Source organism: Ornithorhynchus anatinus, chromosome 19 (genome assembly GCF_004115215.2).
Source record: "Ornithorhynchus anatinus isolate Pmale09 chromosome 19, mOrnAna1.pri.v4, whole genome shotgun sequence".
Lineage (NCBI taxonomy): Eukaryota > Metazoa > Chordata > Mammalia > Monotremata > Ornithorhynchidae > Ornithorhynchus > Ornithorhynchus anatinus.
This window is the reverse complement of record NC_041746.1, coordinates 25,468,309-25,486,557: the sequence shown is the minus strand read 5'-3', so window position 1 is coordinate 25,486,557 and position 18,249 is coordinate 25,468,309. Positions and strand designations below refer to the sequence as shown.

Sequence of the window (18,249 nt, the reverse complement as noted above, 5' to 3'; positions counted from 1 at the left end):
AGAAGAGGTTCATCAAAAGTGCAGGTGATTCTAAATTGGGTGGGGTTAGTAATGGTTTGAAAGACTGGAATAAAATCCAATGTGACCTAGAATCCAGATGAAATTCAATAGGGATAAATTTAAAGGAAGACAGATAGGCCAAGCATATAGCCTCTGGAGATAAAGCTGCAAGCACTTGGAGTTGTGAAAGGCAAAAGAGTTATAAACCAGACAATGATTTCTGTGTGTTTATGACAACTTTGCCCTATGCAATCTCAGAGTTCTAACCTTTTTCCCCCTTCAGAGTCAAGGAGGATTGAGATCAGTAATAGTTCCCTGGATTTCGGCAGCACCTCATTTTATTTTCTCATTTTCCTTGCAAGGTTGTGAGAAACATTTGGCTGTTTTACATAGGCAGCGGGCGACTAGGTGACTGGCCCAAGGTCACAGAGTTCGTGGCATAGTCAAGACAAGAACCCAGGTCTCCTGGTCCCCAGTTCACAGCTCTTTTGTCTCCAGCCAAGTAATTGCGGATCAGTATAAGAATTCCCCAGCTCATGAACAAGTGGTTTGTTCCTCAGTAGGTGAGATTTTGCATCAAAGGGTCAGAGTGCTAATGATATTTATTAAGCATCTACTGGATGCAATGGACTATGGTAAGAATCACAAATGACCTTCCCTGCCCTCAGGAAGATGGATAATAATATTTTCAAATAACAATAGCAATACTAATGATGGCACTTACTAAGCATTTACTTCGTGCTAAATGCTGAAGTAAATACAAAATAACCAGAATACAAATAGAGTCAATAATTGAATGTACAGTTGATGCAAAGATGCCCAAGTGCTGAGCATGGGAGTAAATCAGTGCATAAGTACTTTAAGCAGTGTGGCCTAGAGAAAAGAGCAAAGGTCTGGGAGTTAGTGGATCTGGATTTTAATCCTGGACCCGACACTCAACTGCTGTGTGACTTTGGGCAAGTCACTTAATTTCTCTGGGCTTCAGATAGGGATAGATAGGGATTAGTTAGGGATATCTGTAGATAGGGTTTAAATTCTACTCCCTCCTGCTTTGACTACAAGCCCCATTGAGACAAGGATGATATCCAACCTGATCACCTTGTACCTACCCCAGTGCTTTGCACTTAACAAGTGCATAATCATAATAATAGACTAATAATAATAATGTAAGTGCTACAGGTGACCTATGAGTTGATACGGCTTGGAGGTGCTGGTAGTTAAGTCGGGGAAGACTTGTTGGAGGAGATGGGCTTTTTGGAGGGCTTTGAACCTGGGGAGGGCTTTGATGGAAGGAGCAAGGTCTAAATCAGAAAGCATGAATAGGGTGTTGGAGGCTGGAAAGTCAAACAGTTTTAGGGGAAAAGCTTGTCTGCCCTGTGACCTTGGACAAGTCACTTCACTTCTCTGTGCCTCAGTTACCTCATCTGTAAAATGGGGATTGAGACTGTGAGCTCTAGGGGACAGGGACTGTCCCAACACGATTTGCTTGTACCTACCCCAGCGCTAAGCACTAAATACCAGAATTATTATTATTTTACAATTACTGTAAAACAGGATTTATCTGGTTTGAGGTAGTAGGTTACCACATTACTAAATTATTAAATACAATATGGATGTTCCTTATCGGCCTAAAAATAATCTGGACCGAGCCAAAGTGAACATACTTCCTACTGGGAGGAAAGATCTACTGAGTGGGTGGAAGTTTAACAGATTAAAACTGGAAGTTAAATTGAAGGTTAAAAGGCCCCAAAGAATATTATCCTCTCACTTCTCAATAATAGGGTTGCAATAGTCAACATGATGAAAAAAAAGGTAAAAACAATGAAGATCTGCATTTATTTAACATCTCCTTTGACTCTTAAATCACAGCATTCTGTAGTTTTCCAGCTCAAAGGTAATGCGTGCAATTATGAAGGTAAATATTTCTAGTTCATATAAGTTGGAAGGGCAGGACATTATCCTCTACTTCCTTTGTGACCTCATCAGCATTGCGTACAGCTCATGTTGAACCATATAAAATGCTTATTTGGGCAATGGGATTATCATAACACTTCCTTCCTTCCCAATAATCCATTGGCTGTTGTGTCAGGTGCCTAAGCAGTGTTCTCCTTCCAGCCCCCAAGGGTCAGTCCACCAATTCTGAGAACAAGCATACCTTTCCCCCTCTTGAAGAGCCCAAACTTGAAGCTTCTGAGCCTCCCGTTTTGGGTCTGGAGAAGTTGTGAAGCCACAGTTGATAGCTCAAGATAGTGGGAGGCTGCTAAAAAAGGTTTTTTTAACCCACCAGCCAGTGCCGTAATGGCAATCTTGTTGTCCTTGTCCTCTTTAGGAGGGAATGGGCGCACAGGGGTTTTGCAGGTCTAGGAGCCGAGGACCCAGGTTCCAAGCCGAGCTGAGCCGCTGACTGTGGGGGAGTCACTTCACTGCTTTGTACCTCAGCTTCCCCATCTGTAAAATGGAGACCTCCCTTCTTTCCCTACTCACGGGGTTGTTGTGAGGGCTGAAATGAACTAATTAATGTGAGAGCACTTTAGCAATAAAAGCGCTATAGAAAACCAAGATGGTATTAGTGCTGGAAAATCCTTACACTTAGTAAGTGTAATAATAGTAATTGTAATGTTTGTTAGCTCTTAGGGTAGGTAGAAGATGATCAGGTGGAAGAGAGTCCCTTCCCACATGGGGCTCACAGTCTAAGTAGGCGGGAGAACCAGTATGGAATTACCAGTTTACAGATGAAGAAATTGAGGCACAGAGAATTGACTAGCCCCAAATCCCACAGCAGGTAGGGGGTGGGGGCAGGATTAGAACCCAGGTCCTCTGATTCCCAGACTCAGGTTCTTTCCACTAAGCCATGCTACATGAAGGAACATGTAGCGATATGGACAAAGAGTAAATCAGAGAGGAGGGAGGAGAAAGTGAGAGGGGGCGAGAGGGGGTCGAAGGAGATGGGCAGATGGGAAGAGGAAAAGCCAGAAAGAAAGCCCAAGGGAGACGCAACATGTAAGATGAGAGAGGAACAAAACAGTGAGGACTTGAAGGAAAAGAGCAGAAGAGGAAAGAGGAAAGATTCAGGACTGAGGAAAGCCAGGAAGATCTAAAAGTGGATTAAAAAGAATGAGAAGGAGAAATGAGGCAAGGTCCCGAGAGAGACAAGAGAGAGACAAGGGATGGTAGTTGAGGGACAGAGAAAGTGACAGATGAGTAGAAACAGATAAAAGAGAGGAAGAGCCAGGCAGCCCAGTAGAAGAGCTGAGGGTCAGAGGGGAGCAGAGGAGATTGGCAAGTGAAGATGAACAGAGCGACAAGGAGAGAATTATGGGGCAAGAGAAGAAAAAGAGAGGGGAAGATTACAGATCTATATAAACTGTACAAAGATCAGGCATTTCAGGTAATACCCAATAAATGTTTTAACTAATTCTAGGAGGTTGAGGCAGTTATCTAAATTCATTAAAGGACGTGTTTCTGTGATCAAACCTTTAATACACCTTCCTTGCTTGATTCGGCTTCCTGAGGTATTGCTTGTTATCTGGGTCACCGTTCAGAAGTTTGCACTCTCTGGTTTAAAAACTAAAAGTGGCGTGAGTGAAAACTGGCACAGTGAGCTCAAGGTAGTCTAGGGCATGGGATTAATATGGTGTGGAGAAGCCAGTGACATTTGTGATTCATGGTATGTGGAATTTCCCGTACCCCACTGACCAGTAGCGGTATACTTGACTGTAGCGGTCACTGAGGCAGAAAAGAAATCAGGGGAAAGGATTGAGCCCCTGTAAAGACAGGAGCAAGAGCATGCCGGTGGCACGATGTAAACACCTAGCACGGTAATCAATTCCTTGGTACAGACTCCCAATTCCAAAGTCTTTGTTCTGGAATTATGCTTGTCTGTCAGTTACAAGACCCCATCATCATCAGTCTTCATAAAATATGATTGCTGTAGCACTTAATACACATAGTAATAGCTCTCTCTGGCTTGTAGGTGACTGTACCCTTGTGAACTTGGAATGAACAATGCTCTCTGTTCACTTTGTTGCCCGTTTTAAGAGAAAAGGTATTTGGAACATAGGTGAACATTGGGAAAATAATTCTCATTCCCTCCCTAGAGGATATTAATCAGTTTTAATTTAAAGAAGTTTTGAGCAGTTTGGCCTTTATTTGGTGAATCCAGTAAAGAAAATGTAAACTCAGGTAGGCTTTTTATTCGCTACACACCAGGTTGATAACCAAGTGATTTTTCAAAGATCGGGAGATAGATCTGTGGGTCATCGCCCACTGTCGTACCACAGGCTTGACAGGATCACTCTTTGGAACCATCCAAGGTGGATAAAGGATTTAGAAAAATGGAGCCCATAGAGAAGGATCCTTAACTGATGAGGGGGGATAATCTGTTGCAAAGTAGTTAAGACTACCGAAAAGATAGGCCTGGATGTGACAGGTGTCCATAAATATTGGAGATTCTAACAGAGAGAGGCTGCTTCCTTCCCCAGGAGTATTTGCCAGCCAGTGCTCCTTTCTGTGCTTTGTTCTAAGAAAAAGTAATATGAGAAGCAGCACAACCTAGTAGGTAGCGAACGGGCCGGGGAGTCGGTAGGACCGGGGTTCTAATCGCGGCTCTGCACTTGTCTGCTCTGTGACCTTGGGGAAGTCACTTCACTTCTCTGTGCCTCAGATACCTCACCTGAAAATGAGAATTAAGACTATCAGCCCCATCTGGGATATGGACAGTGTCCAACTTGATTATTTTGTATCTACCCCAGCGCTTAGAGTAATGCCTGGATTATAGTAAGCGCTTAACAAATGCCATAAAAAAGTAGGAACTGAATTCATTCTTTTTAACTTTTTTTGTAGTGTTTTCCTGCACACTTACCAGAATTTATCTCCTCACTTGTATCATCTAAACTAATCAAGACTGTGACAGTGCTAAAGTTGTTTCATATGAGGTAGCGATCAGCTAATCTTCAGGTGTTTGTACATCTACTGAATGTTTTCCCTCTCATTTGCTTTGCAATCACCGAGTGGCATTTTTTGAGTGCTTACTGGGGGCTGAACACTCAGTTAAGTGCTCAGGAGAGTCCAATTCATTCATTCAATAGTATTTATTGAGTGCTTACTGTGCACAGAGCATTGTACTAAGCACTTGGGAAGTACAATATAAGAGAGTTGGTAGACACTTTCCCATCCCACACAGTTCTTAAAGATTAGAGAAGCATCGTGGGCTAGTGGAAAGAGCACAGGTTGTGGGTTCTAATCCCGGATCCGCCACTTGTCGGCTGTGTCACTTTGGGCAAGTCAGTACTTAGAACGGTGCTTGGCATATAGTAAGCGCTTAAAAATACTATTATTATTATTAAGTCACTTCACTTCTCTGTGCCTCACTTACTTCATCTGTAAAATGGGGATTGAAACCGTGAGCCCCACCTGGGACAACCTGATCACCTTGTGTCTACCCCAGAGCTTAGAACAGTGCTTGGCATATAGTAAGCGCTTAACAAATACTGTAATTCTCACTCCTTACATCTCCAGACACAGTCTTTGATTACAAATCACTGCAGCCTTAGAGCTGAAGGTTCCTGTAGGGGCAGTAAGCTTATAATAACTGATGATAATTATATGATAATTATGATATTTACTAAGCACTTACTATATGCCAAGAACTATAGTAAGCACCATGGTAGGTACAAAATAATCAGGGGGGACACAGTCCCTGCTCCATGTGGGACTCATAGTCTAAGTAGGAGCTGGGCTTTGATACCACATTGGTCTGGTAGGTTTCAAAAATTCTAGATGGAAGACGACCAGGGTCTGGATAAGATTTATGGTGATGGCGGGAAGGAAGAGTGGATATAAAAGTTGGTGTATAGATGATGACAAGAGTTAGAAATTTATTGGGCGCCAAGGGAGAAGGTCAGCAAGGAGCCCAAGATGAATGAGGTTTCTTGCTTGGGCCGTGGTGAAATGGCAGCTCTGCTCACTGGCAGTAGATTTGAGTATCCTTTTCTAGACTGTACATAATAAATATTTATGATTGCAACTAACTTCTTTTCCAATAGCATGATTTTAATTGTCCACATTTGGAACTTTAATTGTCCACATTTGGAAATCTTCTCTCCTTTGGAAGGAATATGACCGTGATATAAATCCTCTAGGATGGTTAGGGTTAAAGAGACACTGTCAAAATGACTGAATTAAAGAGGCAAAGAAAAGGGGAGAAAAAAAGATAAAGACAGACAACTATTTCTAAATGCATATTTCTCTGATTAGTTGAAATAGCTCCACAGGTATAAAATATTGTGTTTACAAAAGCCATCTAGTGGAATCTTAATGATAATTACCATGGGTGGGGCTTTTTTGAATTTTGTGTGTTTAAAAGAGTTTTTTGTTTGAAAAGAGTCTTTCATTTGGCCTACTTCACCATGATTCATCGTAATGGGCTGCTTTAAATCATTTCAAATTGCTAGACGCATGAATTTCAACTATAACTTCCCCAAGGCTAGAGAAGTCAGCAGGAGCTCAAATTGTTAGGTAGACTTTTTTTTTTTAAACTCATATGCAAGTGTAAAACTTTTATGAGGTTGCTTTAACGAGGTCCTTTGGGATTTAGGATTATTTATCTAAACCCTTATTAAAAACGAAAACTTTTCTATCTTTAGCCTTGTAAAGCTCATCCTGCCAGTACAGTAAGGTGGAGGAATGAAGAGTTCTGGAGAGAAAGAAAGTTGGCAGACTTTGGGGCGGATATTCTCAGCCTCTGGAAGCACCTGTCATTACGATAAAAACAGATACCATTGAAAACAGATCCAGTATTCCATAGTTCTCTTTAATCAAGAGAATTTATGCTTGTGAACTTGCGATTCTGGATTCCCTGGTTTTACAAATACTGAATTTAAAATGATTCCCATCTCCAGTTGGTACCTCCAGCCAGCTCGAAATATCTGATCTGCCTTTAGGTCTGCGAACATTGAAGAGATGTTGTTCCCTAGATGAATGTGCTGGCTTTCTCTCTGTATATCATCTAGCCCTACAGTGGAATGGGTTTGTAATCTCTGAAAATCAGGCTCTTCTTCTCCATAGGCTTGTACTGATTTGATGGGTCTTGTGTCCGGTGCTAAATATATTCTTGGACTTGCCCTTCCTAATAAAGTGTCAAAAGTGTGGTACAGTTACCAGGGAACTATCTGTTATATGGATGTATTGTACTCTCCCAAATGCATAGTACAGTCCTTTGCACAAAATAAGTGCTTAATAAATACAATTGATTGATAGAAAGAAAGCCTAAAGGGGGCAAAAGGCAAATGTTACGAAATAAATGTCCAAAACCTTAAAAGATAGACTTTGGAAGCACGGGATACTTTGTGTGGGCAGAACTTTATCTACAAGCGTTTACGTGAGCTCACTACAAGAAGGTGTAGAGGACGGAACAAGGGCACATACATGTGACTACAATTCTATTGTAAAATGTACCTCTTTGGGATTGGGGGAAATCAGTCAGTCAGTGGTATTTAGTGAGTGCTTACAGTGTGCAGAGCACTATACTAAGCACTTGGGAGAGTATAATACCAGAGTTAGTAGGCATCTTCCCTTCCCACAGCAAGCTAACAGTCTAGAGGAAGAATTGAAAGAACAAGAGAGCAAATTGATATGGAGCCTCAAATACCAAAGGAGAGGGGGATTTAACCAAGGTGGAAGGGTAAGGTGAGAAACGTATCCATTTGAGGGGAAGTTAGTTGATATTTTACTGAAGTTAACTTGCCCCTGACAACATGTTTTCCTCAATTCCTTTATTTTCCTAAATAGAGGAATCAGTATGGCCAAATGAATAGAGCACAGACCTGGGAGTCAGAAGGATCTGGGTTCTATTTCCAGCACTGCCTCTTATCTGCTGTGTGACTTTGGCCACTTCATTTCACTTCTCTATGCCTATTACCTCATCTGTAAAATGGAGACTGTCAGCCCCTTTTGGGACAGGGATTGTGTCTAACTTGATTAGCTTGTATCTACCCCAGCACTTAGAACAGTGTTTGACACATAGTAAGCACTCAACAGATACCATTATCATTATTATTATTAGGATGTGGCTAGGGGAATGGCAAACGTAAGGTCACATTGAGAAGCCAGAGTGGATGGCTAAAATAGAATTTGACATGGGCTAAACTGAACTAGGCTGGTTCAATTCGCACAGAGTGGGATGTTGCAGTAGTTGTCGAACTGCAACAGATGCACAAAAGAACTCAGTGCGCCTACACTAAGGCTATCGAGGCAACCGTTCGTCCACCCCACTGCATAAACATGGCCCTCCCCCTAACCGGAAATAAGGCTAGGCCACATTAAGCCAGGCTGGAGTTTTGTCCTGAGAAAGAACCGACATTCTTGAGACCTGGTATCGGCTGGGGGCCAGGACGCCATAGCAGGGAGACATTTAAGAATAAAAAATTATAAGGATTCCAGAGCCTTAGGTGTCCAAAAATGTTTGGGCAGAAAACATTAAGGAACCTTTGATCTGAAGGAATCTCAAAGCCGTCACAAGTGGATGCATAATGTACCGGAGTTTGTTTTTAACTTCTAGAGTTAACAGCTGTTTAGCAGTTGAGCTGCTAAGTACAGTCAAGAGCAGAATTTTGAAATTTCATAGAACACAACTGTTGAAACAGCTGTAAGATAGTCTGATTAAAATTAAACTGCCTTTGCTTAGGTTTCACAATCTAATTGGGATCAGAGCTGAATGTGTGGTTTGTTGTGGGAGGAATGAAATGTCTGGGCAGGGGGCTGGAGCAGAGGTTTTCTTGGACTTTTCTGGTTTTAGGATTTTAAGATTATGTATAGGGCTTTCCTGTTGTTGGAGAAACTATATTATGTCATCATTCAACCTTCAAAGGGCTATAATTTAATAACTCTTTACATCAAATAACTTGGAGTCTTAGGAGAGATACTCGTGTAGAACTGAAATGAAACTTTTTACCTCCTCCCTTTTTTACCAAAGCCATCTGAAACAATTTGCCTTTGCCTGCCCACCCTATGAAGTGAGCTGGAATCCATCTTGTCTTTTCTTTCCTGGTATTTGTTAAGCGCTTACTCTGTGTGTCAAGCACTCTTCTAAGCTCTGAGGTAGATTCAAGTTAATCAGGTTGGACACAGCCCCTGTCCCACATGAGGTACGCAGTCTAAGTGAGTGGGAGACCAGGTTTTGAATCTCCGTTTTACAGTGGAGGAAAGTGAGGCACTTAAAGTTAAGTGATTGCCCTAGGTCACACATGCAAGCAAGTGGTGGAAACAGGATTAGAACCCAGGTCCTCTGACTCTCAGGCCTGTGCTTTTTCCTCTAAGCCACACTGCCTTCCAAGTACCGTCTGCTCCGATACCTTGGAACATTCATTAATTTGATTCTGCCATGCATTGAGGAGTATATAAATCCAACTGTGTGGAATGATATGGGGCTCAGATGTTGTAAACACACTGATATAGCCAATGTCGTCTGTTTTTTTAATACTGTTGCCCCACAGGGTTTTGGGAGTTTGAATTTACATGCTTTCAAAATACAGGAAAATCAATCTAATAAATCTGATCCATTGTATTTACACCTATAACCTCTCCAGTAGAAATACCCCAGACATCATTATCGCTGCTAACCACACACATCTCAGATGGAGAGTGATTTGTATTCTTGTCGAGCAAGAAGGGAACCTAGGGGGAAAAATGACCACTAATTACCAAGTTCCCCTCCTTGAGGGAAAACACATTTTAGTATCAGAAGTCACTCCTGATGGATGGAGGTAACAGTCAAAGTATTGAATTTCAAAGTTTAGTTTAAAATAATGCCTCCAGATAACAACACTCCTTCATAATTAATCCCTGTTGTTCAAGGCTTGTCAGTGAGGCTACCAGTGTAAACACAGTGGTCTGAAGAGTTTTTCTGGTCTGATCATCAGTTGGTAGTCATAGAGCAGGAAAGGAATTTGAGAGGTCCATCTAAACCCATCCACCAGACTCTAGGCAAACAATATTTTAACCATCCTAACCAGGCAAGAATCTGACATTTTTCTAAGAGTCTCCCTTGGCAACTTATTTCAAGGTCTAAGCAGCTTATTCCCGATTCTGTCTCATACTCAACTTTTAAGCTTCCTTCTACTTGCTCTGTCCCAGCCTCAGCAGGGATGGCAAACAACTGACTACGATTTTTTTTAAAAGTATTTGTTAAGCGCTTACTATGTGCCAGGCATTGATCTAAATGCTGGGGTAGATCCGAGGTGATGAGGTTGGACACAGTCCATGTTCTGCAAGGGGCTCCCTGTCTTAATCCCATCTTTACAGATGAGATAACTGAGGCACTGAGAAGTTAAGTGATTTGCCGAAGGTCATGCAGCAGAGACAAGTGGCAGAGCAGGGATTAGAACTCAGGTCCTTCTGACTCCCAGACTCTCATTCTAACCAATAGGCCACGCTACCATCCTCTTATAACTCCCTGACTTAAAGGCAATCCGAGTTAAGACAGATGGTATATACCGCTTATGTTTTCTTTTATCTTTGCATCACATCTGTTTTGCCATCAAATTTCTGAGCAGGGAACGTGGCTACCAACCGTTGGTATTGTACCCTCGCAAGCGCTTAATACGATGCTCTGCACACTCTAAGTGCTCATTAAATACCACTGATTGATGGATTTACACCACCAGTCTCTCCTTGAAGGCACTAGCTCTAGAGCATGAAGTAGTGGGCGGAGGGTTCAGGAGGTAATGGAGAAACAATTTTAAAACCCACAATCAGGGAGAAATTCTAAAGAGTTTGAGAATGCAGCAAGAGAGCCCTGGGGTGGAGGAGGAGAGGAGGGTTATAAGATTGCCAGATGGAGTCAGCAGGAAGAATCAACACATCTGGTAAACTGTGAGCCTGCTGTGGGCAGGGAATGTGTCTGTTTATTGTTATGTTGTACTTTCCAAGTGCTTAGTACAGTGCTCTGCACACAGTAAGCACTCAATAAATACGATTGAATGAAAGAATCTGATTAAATAAAACTCGACTTCTCTATTTTTTAACATCTAAGACTCAAGGTAAGTGCATGAATTCTGAGGTAGATTTTTCATCTACAATCCTGGGTGATTTGGGGACCAATAGGATATCCGTCCTTAGTTAAGGAACCAAGCCCCCATTAATTACATGGGTTTTACAGTAAACTTGCCTCCAGCTTAAAACGTTTTGGTTTAAGGTGCGATCACTGTTCCTCACTCTCATCTCTTGCTCACCCCCTCCCTCCTCCCTGGAACTCCCTCCCCCTTTACATCCTGCAGGCCACTACTCTCCTCATCTTCAAAGCCCTACTAAAATCACATCTCCAACAGGAAGCCTTTCCTGACTAATCTCTCACCTCCCCTCTGCAGGCTATTTGCTATTTGCCTTTCTACTGCATCACTTATGCACTTGAGTTCTCACCTCTTAAGCACATAGATACTCACCCCATCATCTGCCCTCCACCATCTAGTCCTTATGTACATAAAAGTGGTCGCTTGCTGTAATTTATTTTAATGTCTGTCTCCCCTGCTAGATTGTAATAAGGTTGTAATTGCTTTGAGTAAGGCTTTGAAGGTGGGGAGAGCTGGTGGTACTTCCTGAACAGAACAATTTTTTTCTCAATGGAGCATATTGTCTCAGTACTTTGAAAAGCAACAGACTAATTATAAAATGCAAAAATCATAAGTGATTCAGGATCATTCTTTTCAGACTCTCCGGCTCAGTGAAGTTGTCGGTGTTTAGGTGCTGTCTTGAAGTACTTTACTGAAATGTTCCAAATTCCACATATGTTTTAATTTACCAAATGGTTTAATAAATTGTTTTTGTGGGATAGATGCACTTGGATTTCCAAGGAGCCGATGACTTCCCTAGGTCACGTTATTCATCAGGGTGGCCAATATAGATTATAGCTGTTTCTCTATTTAATCTTTACCATAGGCCCTTTTATTTGAGGATTAACACCTTTCAGTATTTCAGTACTCTGAATATAGCTTGATTGTATAGCTATTGCCATCATGTGGGATTATTTTTAGAGTGTCACATAGTACTCTTGATATTGGTTCTGAAGAGCTTTTCGTTTAGGCTCCTCTTGGGCAAATTCTCTGCACCAAATCGTTTCTACATTTTTTTTAAATAGAGGTGCTGAGTGAAACCCTTTTTGGGATTTTGAAAATAAAGGCATTGATTCTAATTTTCAGATTTTAATCTATATTAGGTTTGGAATTAAAATTGCTTTAGGAAATGCCTGGTCTGAGTCTGGCTCCAGAAGAGGCCCCCCAGGACTCTTTGTAGCCTGGCCCAGCTGATTAAAGCTCATCCCTTGCCCCTCAGTTGGGAACCAGACAGGGGATCTGGCTAAACAGTCGACATTACAAAATGGTCTCCTTCATCTGAACTCCTTTGGAGCATCCAGTGATTCAGACCCTCACAGCTCCGGGCAGGTGGAAAGTAGAGAGGGAGGGAAAGTAGAAAGGGAGGGGAATTTGGGAGGTAGAGAGGGAGCAGGAGTCAGGAGCAGGAAAGAAAAAAGTGCATATAGAAGAGAAAGGAAACAATGGCAGTAGATTCTTGGCTGTGGCATCAGACAATTTTCCTTTATTTGATCACTTTAGCAGAAGTTGGAACTGAGGATATGAAAAGAGCCTTCATCTCATGGGGAATTTGCCTGGGTAGTTACCTAAAGATGAACAGTGGCTTTGAATGTCTTTTTTTCCTACATAAACATTTTGAACGATCATTTTCCGTGTTTCAGACTGGCAAGTTCCTGGGAAACTGACATTGGGGTTCATGCTCTAACCTTGCCCTCAAAAACCTGCTTGGAGCTGCTCGTGATTCTCTCCTGGAGCAATAGAGTATTGCCATCTTCCCTTCGCTACATGAACTCCTTCCAGGTAAGATAGAGAGCTTTTCTTAGGGGTGAAAGACACATCACTTTTCAAAAAACATCCAGATAGAAAGTTGACATCCGATTTTAACAGAGAGAATTAAATTGCTTGACAAGCAGCTTTTATCCACCAACAGAACACTGGACACACCCACATCATGTCTAAACATGGATTGTGGAAATAGCAACATCGGTTATGCACTTACTATCAATTAGTGGTATTTATTGAGCACTTACTAGGTGCAGAACACTGTCCTAAGTGCTTGGGAGAGTACACATGATCCCTGCCTTCAGAGAGCTGACAGTCTAGTGAATTTTATTCAGGAGTTTCCTCTCCTTCCACCTCTTCTCCCCTCCCTCACCCCACCCCTTCACTCCACCTCAGAGTGTTACACTGCATCATAATAATCGTTACTATCAGCAGTAAACATTTATTGCATACCTGAAGATGTAAAACAGCTTAATGTCCCAGACTGTGACTCCATGGCAAAAAAATGGAATGTCTGGTCTGAACTGCTACTTTGAGATCATGCTTTCTCACTCACAACTTTGTCCAGAAAGTGGAATGAATACCTAAGAAGCCCTTGGGGCAAATGACTTCACAGTTGAGATGAGATTAAACATTTTTTTCTTTCCTTAAAATATGAATAGTTAAGTTTTGTAATTCTCCAGAATTTTGAAAGGGCTTACTGGGAAGTCCAATTCAAAAAGCATTCTGAAGTAATCTTATTGTGTAGTTTTAAATCGTGAGACTTTCGATACATTGCAGCATTTGCTTCTAGAATTTTTCATATCCTCCATTTAAAACTGTTAGGTGAAATTTGTTTAACTTCACTATTCTGCTTTCTGTCATTTGGGCACCATTTCAAGTGTTTTTGCTCCACAGGATCTTTTTGATGTTAGTAGCCTTGCTGCGTGATTTTTAAAAACAAAGCTCTTTGTTTTTAATTGATTCTGGAGCAATTTTTCAATTCCATTTAAAATATTAGTAATAAGCCAAAGCATTTTTGGACTCCAGACTGAAAAGTTCTGGTTCTAGTAAAGCTGTAACAAAAGATTCCCCTGCAGAATCTAATTCTTTGGGTTGTTTTATTTTAATGTAATGCCTTACATGTTATGTCTTACCAAATATTGTGGGTAATAATAACCTCTCTAAATTTGCATGCCACCATTTGGGCATAGCAGGCAAAGACTTTAGGGTTGACAAGCATACAAACTTGGTACTGAATTTCTACCACGATGTCAACCAGGATCTCCCTCCCCTCCCCATCACCCAGACTCGCCCCCTTTGCTCTACCCACCCTCCCCGCCCCGCAGCACTTGTGTATTCATTCAATCATATTTATTGAGTGCTTACTATGTGCAGAGCACTGTACTAAGCACTTGGAAAGTACAATTCGATAACAGAGACAATCCCTACAGTCTCTAATCCTGGCTCCACCACTTGCCCGCTGTGTGACCTTGGGCAAGTCACTTCACAACTCTGTGCCTCAGTTTCCTCAACTGCAAAATGGGGGTTCAATACCTGTCCTCCCTCCTACTTAGATTGTGAGCCCCATGTGGGACAGGGTCTGTGTCCGACCTGATTAACTTGTATCCATTCCGGTGCTTAAAACAATGCTTGACACATAGAAAGTGCTGAACAAAGTCATTAAAAAAACCCCAGTGTGACAACTAGGTTGGGACAAGCCACTAATAATAAGTGGAACTCTGGTGACCAGCGTAAAGTTGCTTGACAACTGACATGAGCATGTAGGCCTGAAGAGAAAAAACGAAAATTAAAAAGGTGACAGAGGCAACAAGTTAACCACAGAATCAGGGACTCCAGAACCTTCCCCAACCAATCTACCTGTGCATTCACCTGACCTTCCTTGTGTTTCTGGGATGCAGGGTATCCTGACGATAGCTTTGGCAGTGCCTGGATCAATGCCAGGGAAGACTCTTGGGAGAATTGTGCTGAGATTTCTACCTGGCTCCCTAATTCTCCAAAGAGTAGATAACCTTCCTCTTCTTAAGGGAAAGACATAGTTTTGAAAGATGTTTGAGTGTATCGATCACTAGTCATTATGTCATAGATGCCCTGCTTATTTATTACTCTGATATAGTAATAATATAATATCTCTCACTTTTAGCATCTTAGTACCTTCCAGATATAATTACACAAATGTCACTTTTCAATCAAACGTGAGTTTTGAGTGTGGGGGGGTGAGGAATAGCATGCTTTTGGGTGCTCACATGCACAAACCACCTACACGATTTCTAAACATAGTGAGAGTCCTTAAAGAGGCTGCCTGACATTATCATCCTTGGCTTCCTATTACATCCCTGAAGGAAATTAGTGAGAAAAGCCAGAAAATTATAGGGCACTTTTAATTGAGAAAAATAAGTGAAGTTAGGAGAAGTCTATTCGAGATGCCTCGTTCATTCTTTTATAATACTCGTTTGATCATTTATTGCAAACTAGAGGTAATAATAATGATGGTATTTGTTAAGTGCTTACTATGTGTCAAGCACTGTTCTAAGCACTGGGATAGATACAAGCTAATCAGATTGGACACAGTCCCTGTCCCACATGGGGCTCACAGTAGTAGTAATCCCCATTTTACAGGTGAGATAACTGAGGCACAGAGAAGTAAAGCGATTTGCCCAAGGTCACACAGCAGCCAAGAGGCAGAGGCGGGATTAGTATTTTTTCATATACAGGGTACTCACTTTATTTTGTCAGGTATGCAAGAAAAGTAGGCAAAGTATTAATGAAGATGTGTTTTGCACTCATAACGATTTCAAGTCTTCAGGTCACCTACTGTCTGTTCAGGCCAAACCCCTAAAGGAAGTGGTTATCTAACAGCATAAGTCATGTGAGGGTGCCAGCATCTCTCCCTCCTACTTAGACTGTGAGCCCCATGTGGGACAGGGACTGTGCCCAACCTAATTAACTTTTATCTATGCCGGTGCTTAGAATGGTGCTTGACACATAGTAAGCACTTAATAAATGCCATTATTAGTAGTAGTAGGTCCTTAACTATTCAGCTTTAAAATTTCCCAAGAATTTTGAAGAAATTGAAACGTGTTTTGATGGCTTAATTATCATTTATATCAGAAGTGCTGTCTCTAATTTTCCAAGGTGACTTGATTTTTAGAGCAGAAGAAGAACAATGCTCTGCTCTCACCACTTAGGTTCAGTAAATGAATTGGTTTTGCCACTCTTCCTTCTTGGCAGATAAACTGAACTTCTCTTTCTCATTGAGCAGCAAAGGAAGCAAGGATGCAGTACTAGTCATCTCTTGGATTAAAGGTTTCTCATCAGCAGTCACAATCTGATAATCTTCTCTTTCCCCAACCTTTAGAGAAGCCAAATGTTGTTCTCACTATGCAGTTTACAGCAGCTTGTATTCGGCATTTCTTTATTAGTAAAGATTATAAGGAATTGGATGTAGATGTTTATTTTTTGTTCCTTTTAAGAGCATGTTTCGGGTGTTTTTTAAACAGAAAAATGCAGCGGCACATTGTATAATTTGGTGTTGGCATGGCAAATCGGTCCATGAGCGGATTACATCATCAATATAATATTCATTCATCCCAACTTTTGATTTAATTTCCACTGGGAATGCCCAAGCTTTTTAGATATGTGTACTTTATTTTTGATCCTTCTAGTTGTATTTTTATGATTGTCCCCTCTGTTGGAATGTAAACTCCTTGTGGGCAGGGAGCATGTGATATTGTTTCTCTGAACAATCAACCACACCAAGTACATTGTCAATGAATGGTGCTGCTACATAGGAGGCTGCAGAGAGTAGAATCTTGTTCATTGTTTTAATAATAATACCATTATATAAGTGCTTACTATGTCCCAAGCACTGTACTAAACTCTGGGGTGTGTACAAGCTAATCTGCCACTTGCCAGCTGTGTGACTTTGGGCAAGTCACTTAACTTCTCGGTGCCTCAGTTCCCTCATCTGTAAAATGGGGATTAAGACTGTGAGCCCCACGTGGGACAACCTGATTCCCCTATGTCTACCCCAGCGCTTAGAACAGTGCTCGGCACATAGTAAGCGCTTAACAAATACCAACATTATTAATCAGATCCCACATGGGACTCGCAGTCTAAGTAGGAGGGAGAACAGGTATTGAATCCCCATTTTGGAGATGAGGGAACTAAGACACAGAGATGTTCAGGGATTTTTCCAGTGTCACACAGAAGACAGGTGGCAGAGTTGAAATTAGAACCCGGGACCTCTGACTCCCGGGCCCATGCTCTTTCCACTAGCCCATGCTGCTTCCAACTCTGACTGTGATAATAGTTTTCAAACTTTAGTGAAAAATGTGTCCAATTTAGGTGTAAGGCAGCCTTCTTGTCTTCCTCTTAAATTGAGGTCATCTGTAAGTGCTTACTATGTGCCAAGCATGTAAACGCAAGATAATCAGGTCGGACACAGTCTAAGGGGGAGGGAGAATGGGTACTGAATCCCCATTTCACTGATGAGGAAACTGAGGCACAGAGAAGTTAAGTAACTTAGGTCACACAGCAGGCAAGTGGCAGAACTGAGATTGAAGCCCAGGCCTATGCTTTTTCCACTGGGCCAAGATTTTAGCTGGTGGTGGAGAAACCATAATTTGTTCTTCATCTTTTTTGGCATCGTGCAGAGAAGCGGTAGCTTGTCAGAGTTTGATGAGGTCCTTGTTGGACAATCACTCCTCTGAATGAGCTGCAATTATCCATTATCCATGCCCCCTCCATTTCTAAATTGAATCGCCTCTCTAGTTCAGCAACTTCAATGCCTTAAAAATTGGACATACACTGTGGGCAGAGCTCCTTCCAAAACCCATTCTTTGCTGATTGCTTAATCTCAACCCAGGGATTTAATGCTGGGATACCAGGGCCTGTCGAACATGTCCGTGGTTTAAGGTGGCAAACCATACAGGTTGTATTCCCAAGGTGGGTATAACTTGGTACATGTCTGTATTCCAGGTGTGAACTCACCATATTTTTTGTGTTATTGCAAAAACTAGTAATAGTAATAAAAAATGTATGTTTAAGTGCTTTCTATATTTCAAGCACTGTGCTAAGAGTTTACATACGCAGGTAGACACAGTTCCTGTCCACATGGGACTCACAGGGTAAGAGGGAGAACAATTACCTTATCCCTATTTAGCAGATGAGGAAACCGAGGCATGGAGAAGTTAAGTGGCTTGCCAAAGATCACCCAACAGCATCTGAATTTAAACCCATATCTTTACATGGGTCTCTGAAAAATACTAAACTTTTTCCAAGCTGGAATGTTTGATTTCTTTCCCAGAGATGTTGACGACCAAGCTTTTTTCTCCCATCAGACTCAAATTTGAATGTGTGGCCTCCTGCATTTAAGTCTTCT

At 41.7% G+C, this 18,249-nt stretch overlaps 1 protein-coding gene across 3 annotated transcripts in view; it reads left to right on the top strand.

Moving 5' to 3' along the window:
* The window catches only part of UBE3D (ubiquitin protein ligase E3D), an 83,232-nt gene that overhangs the window by 35,139 nt on the left and 29,844 nt on the right, over window positions 1-18,249 (top strand). For all 3 annotated transcript variants that reach the window (XM_029047695.1, XM_029047694.2, XM_029047696.2), the window contains one exon: window positions 12,746-12,884. In XM_029047695.1, the coding sequence (XP_028903528.1) occupies window positions 12,746-12,884 (139 nt within the window). The remainder of the gene's footprint in view (window positions 1-12,745; window positions 12,885-18,249) is intronic.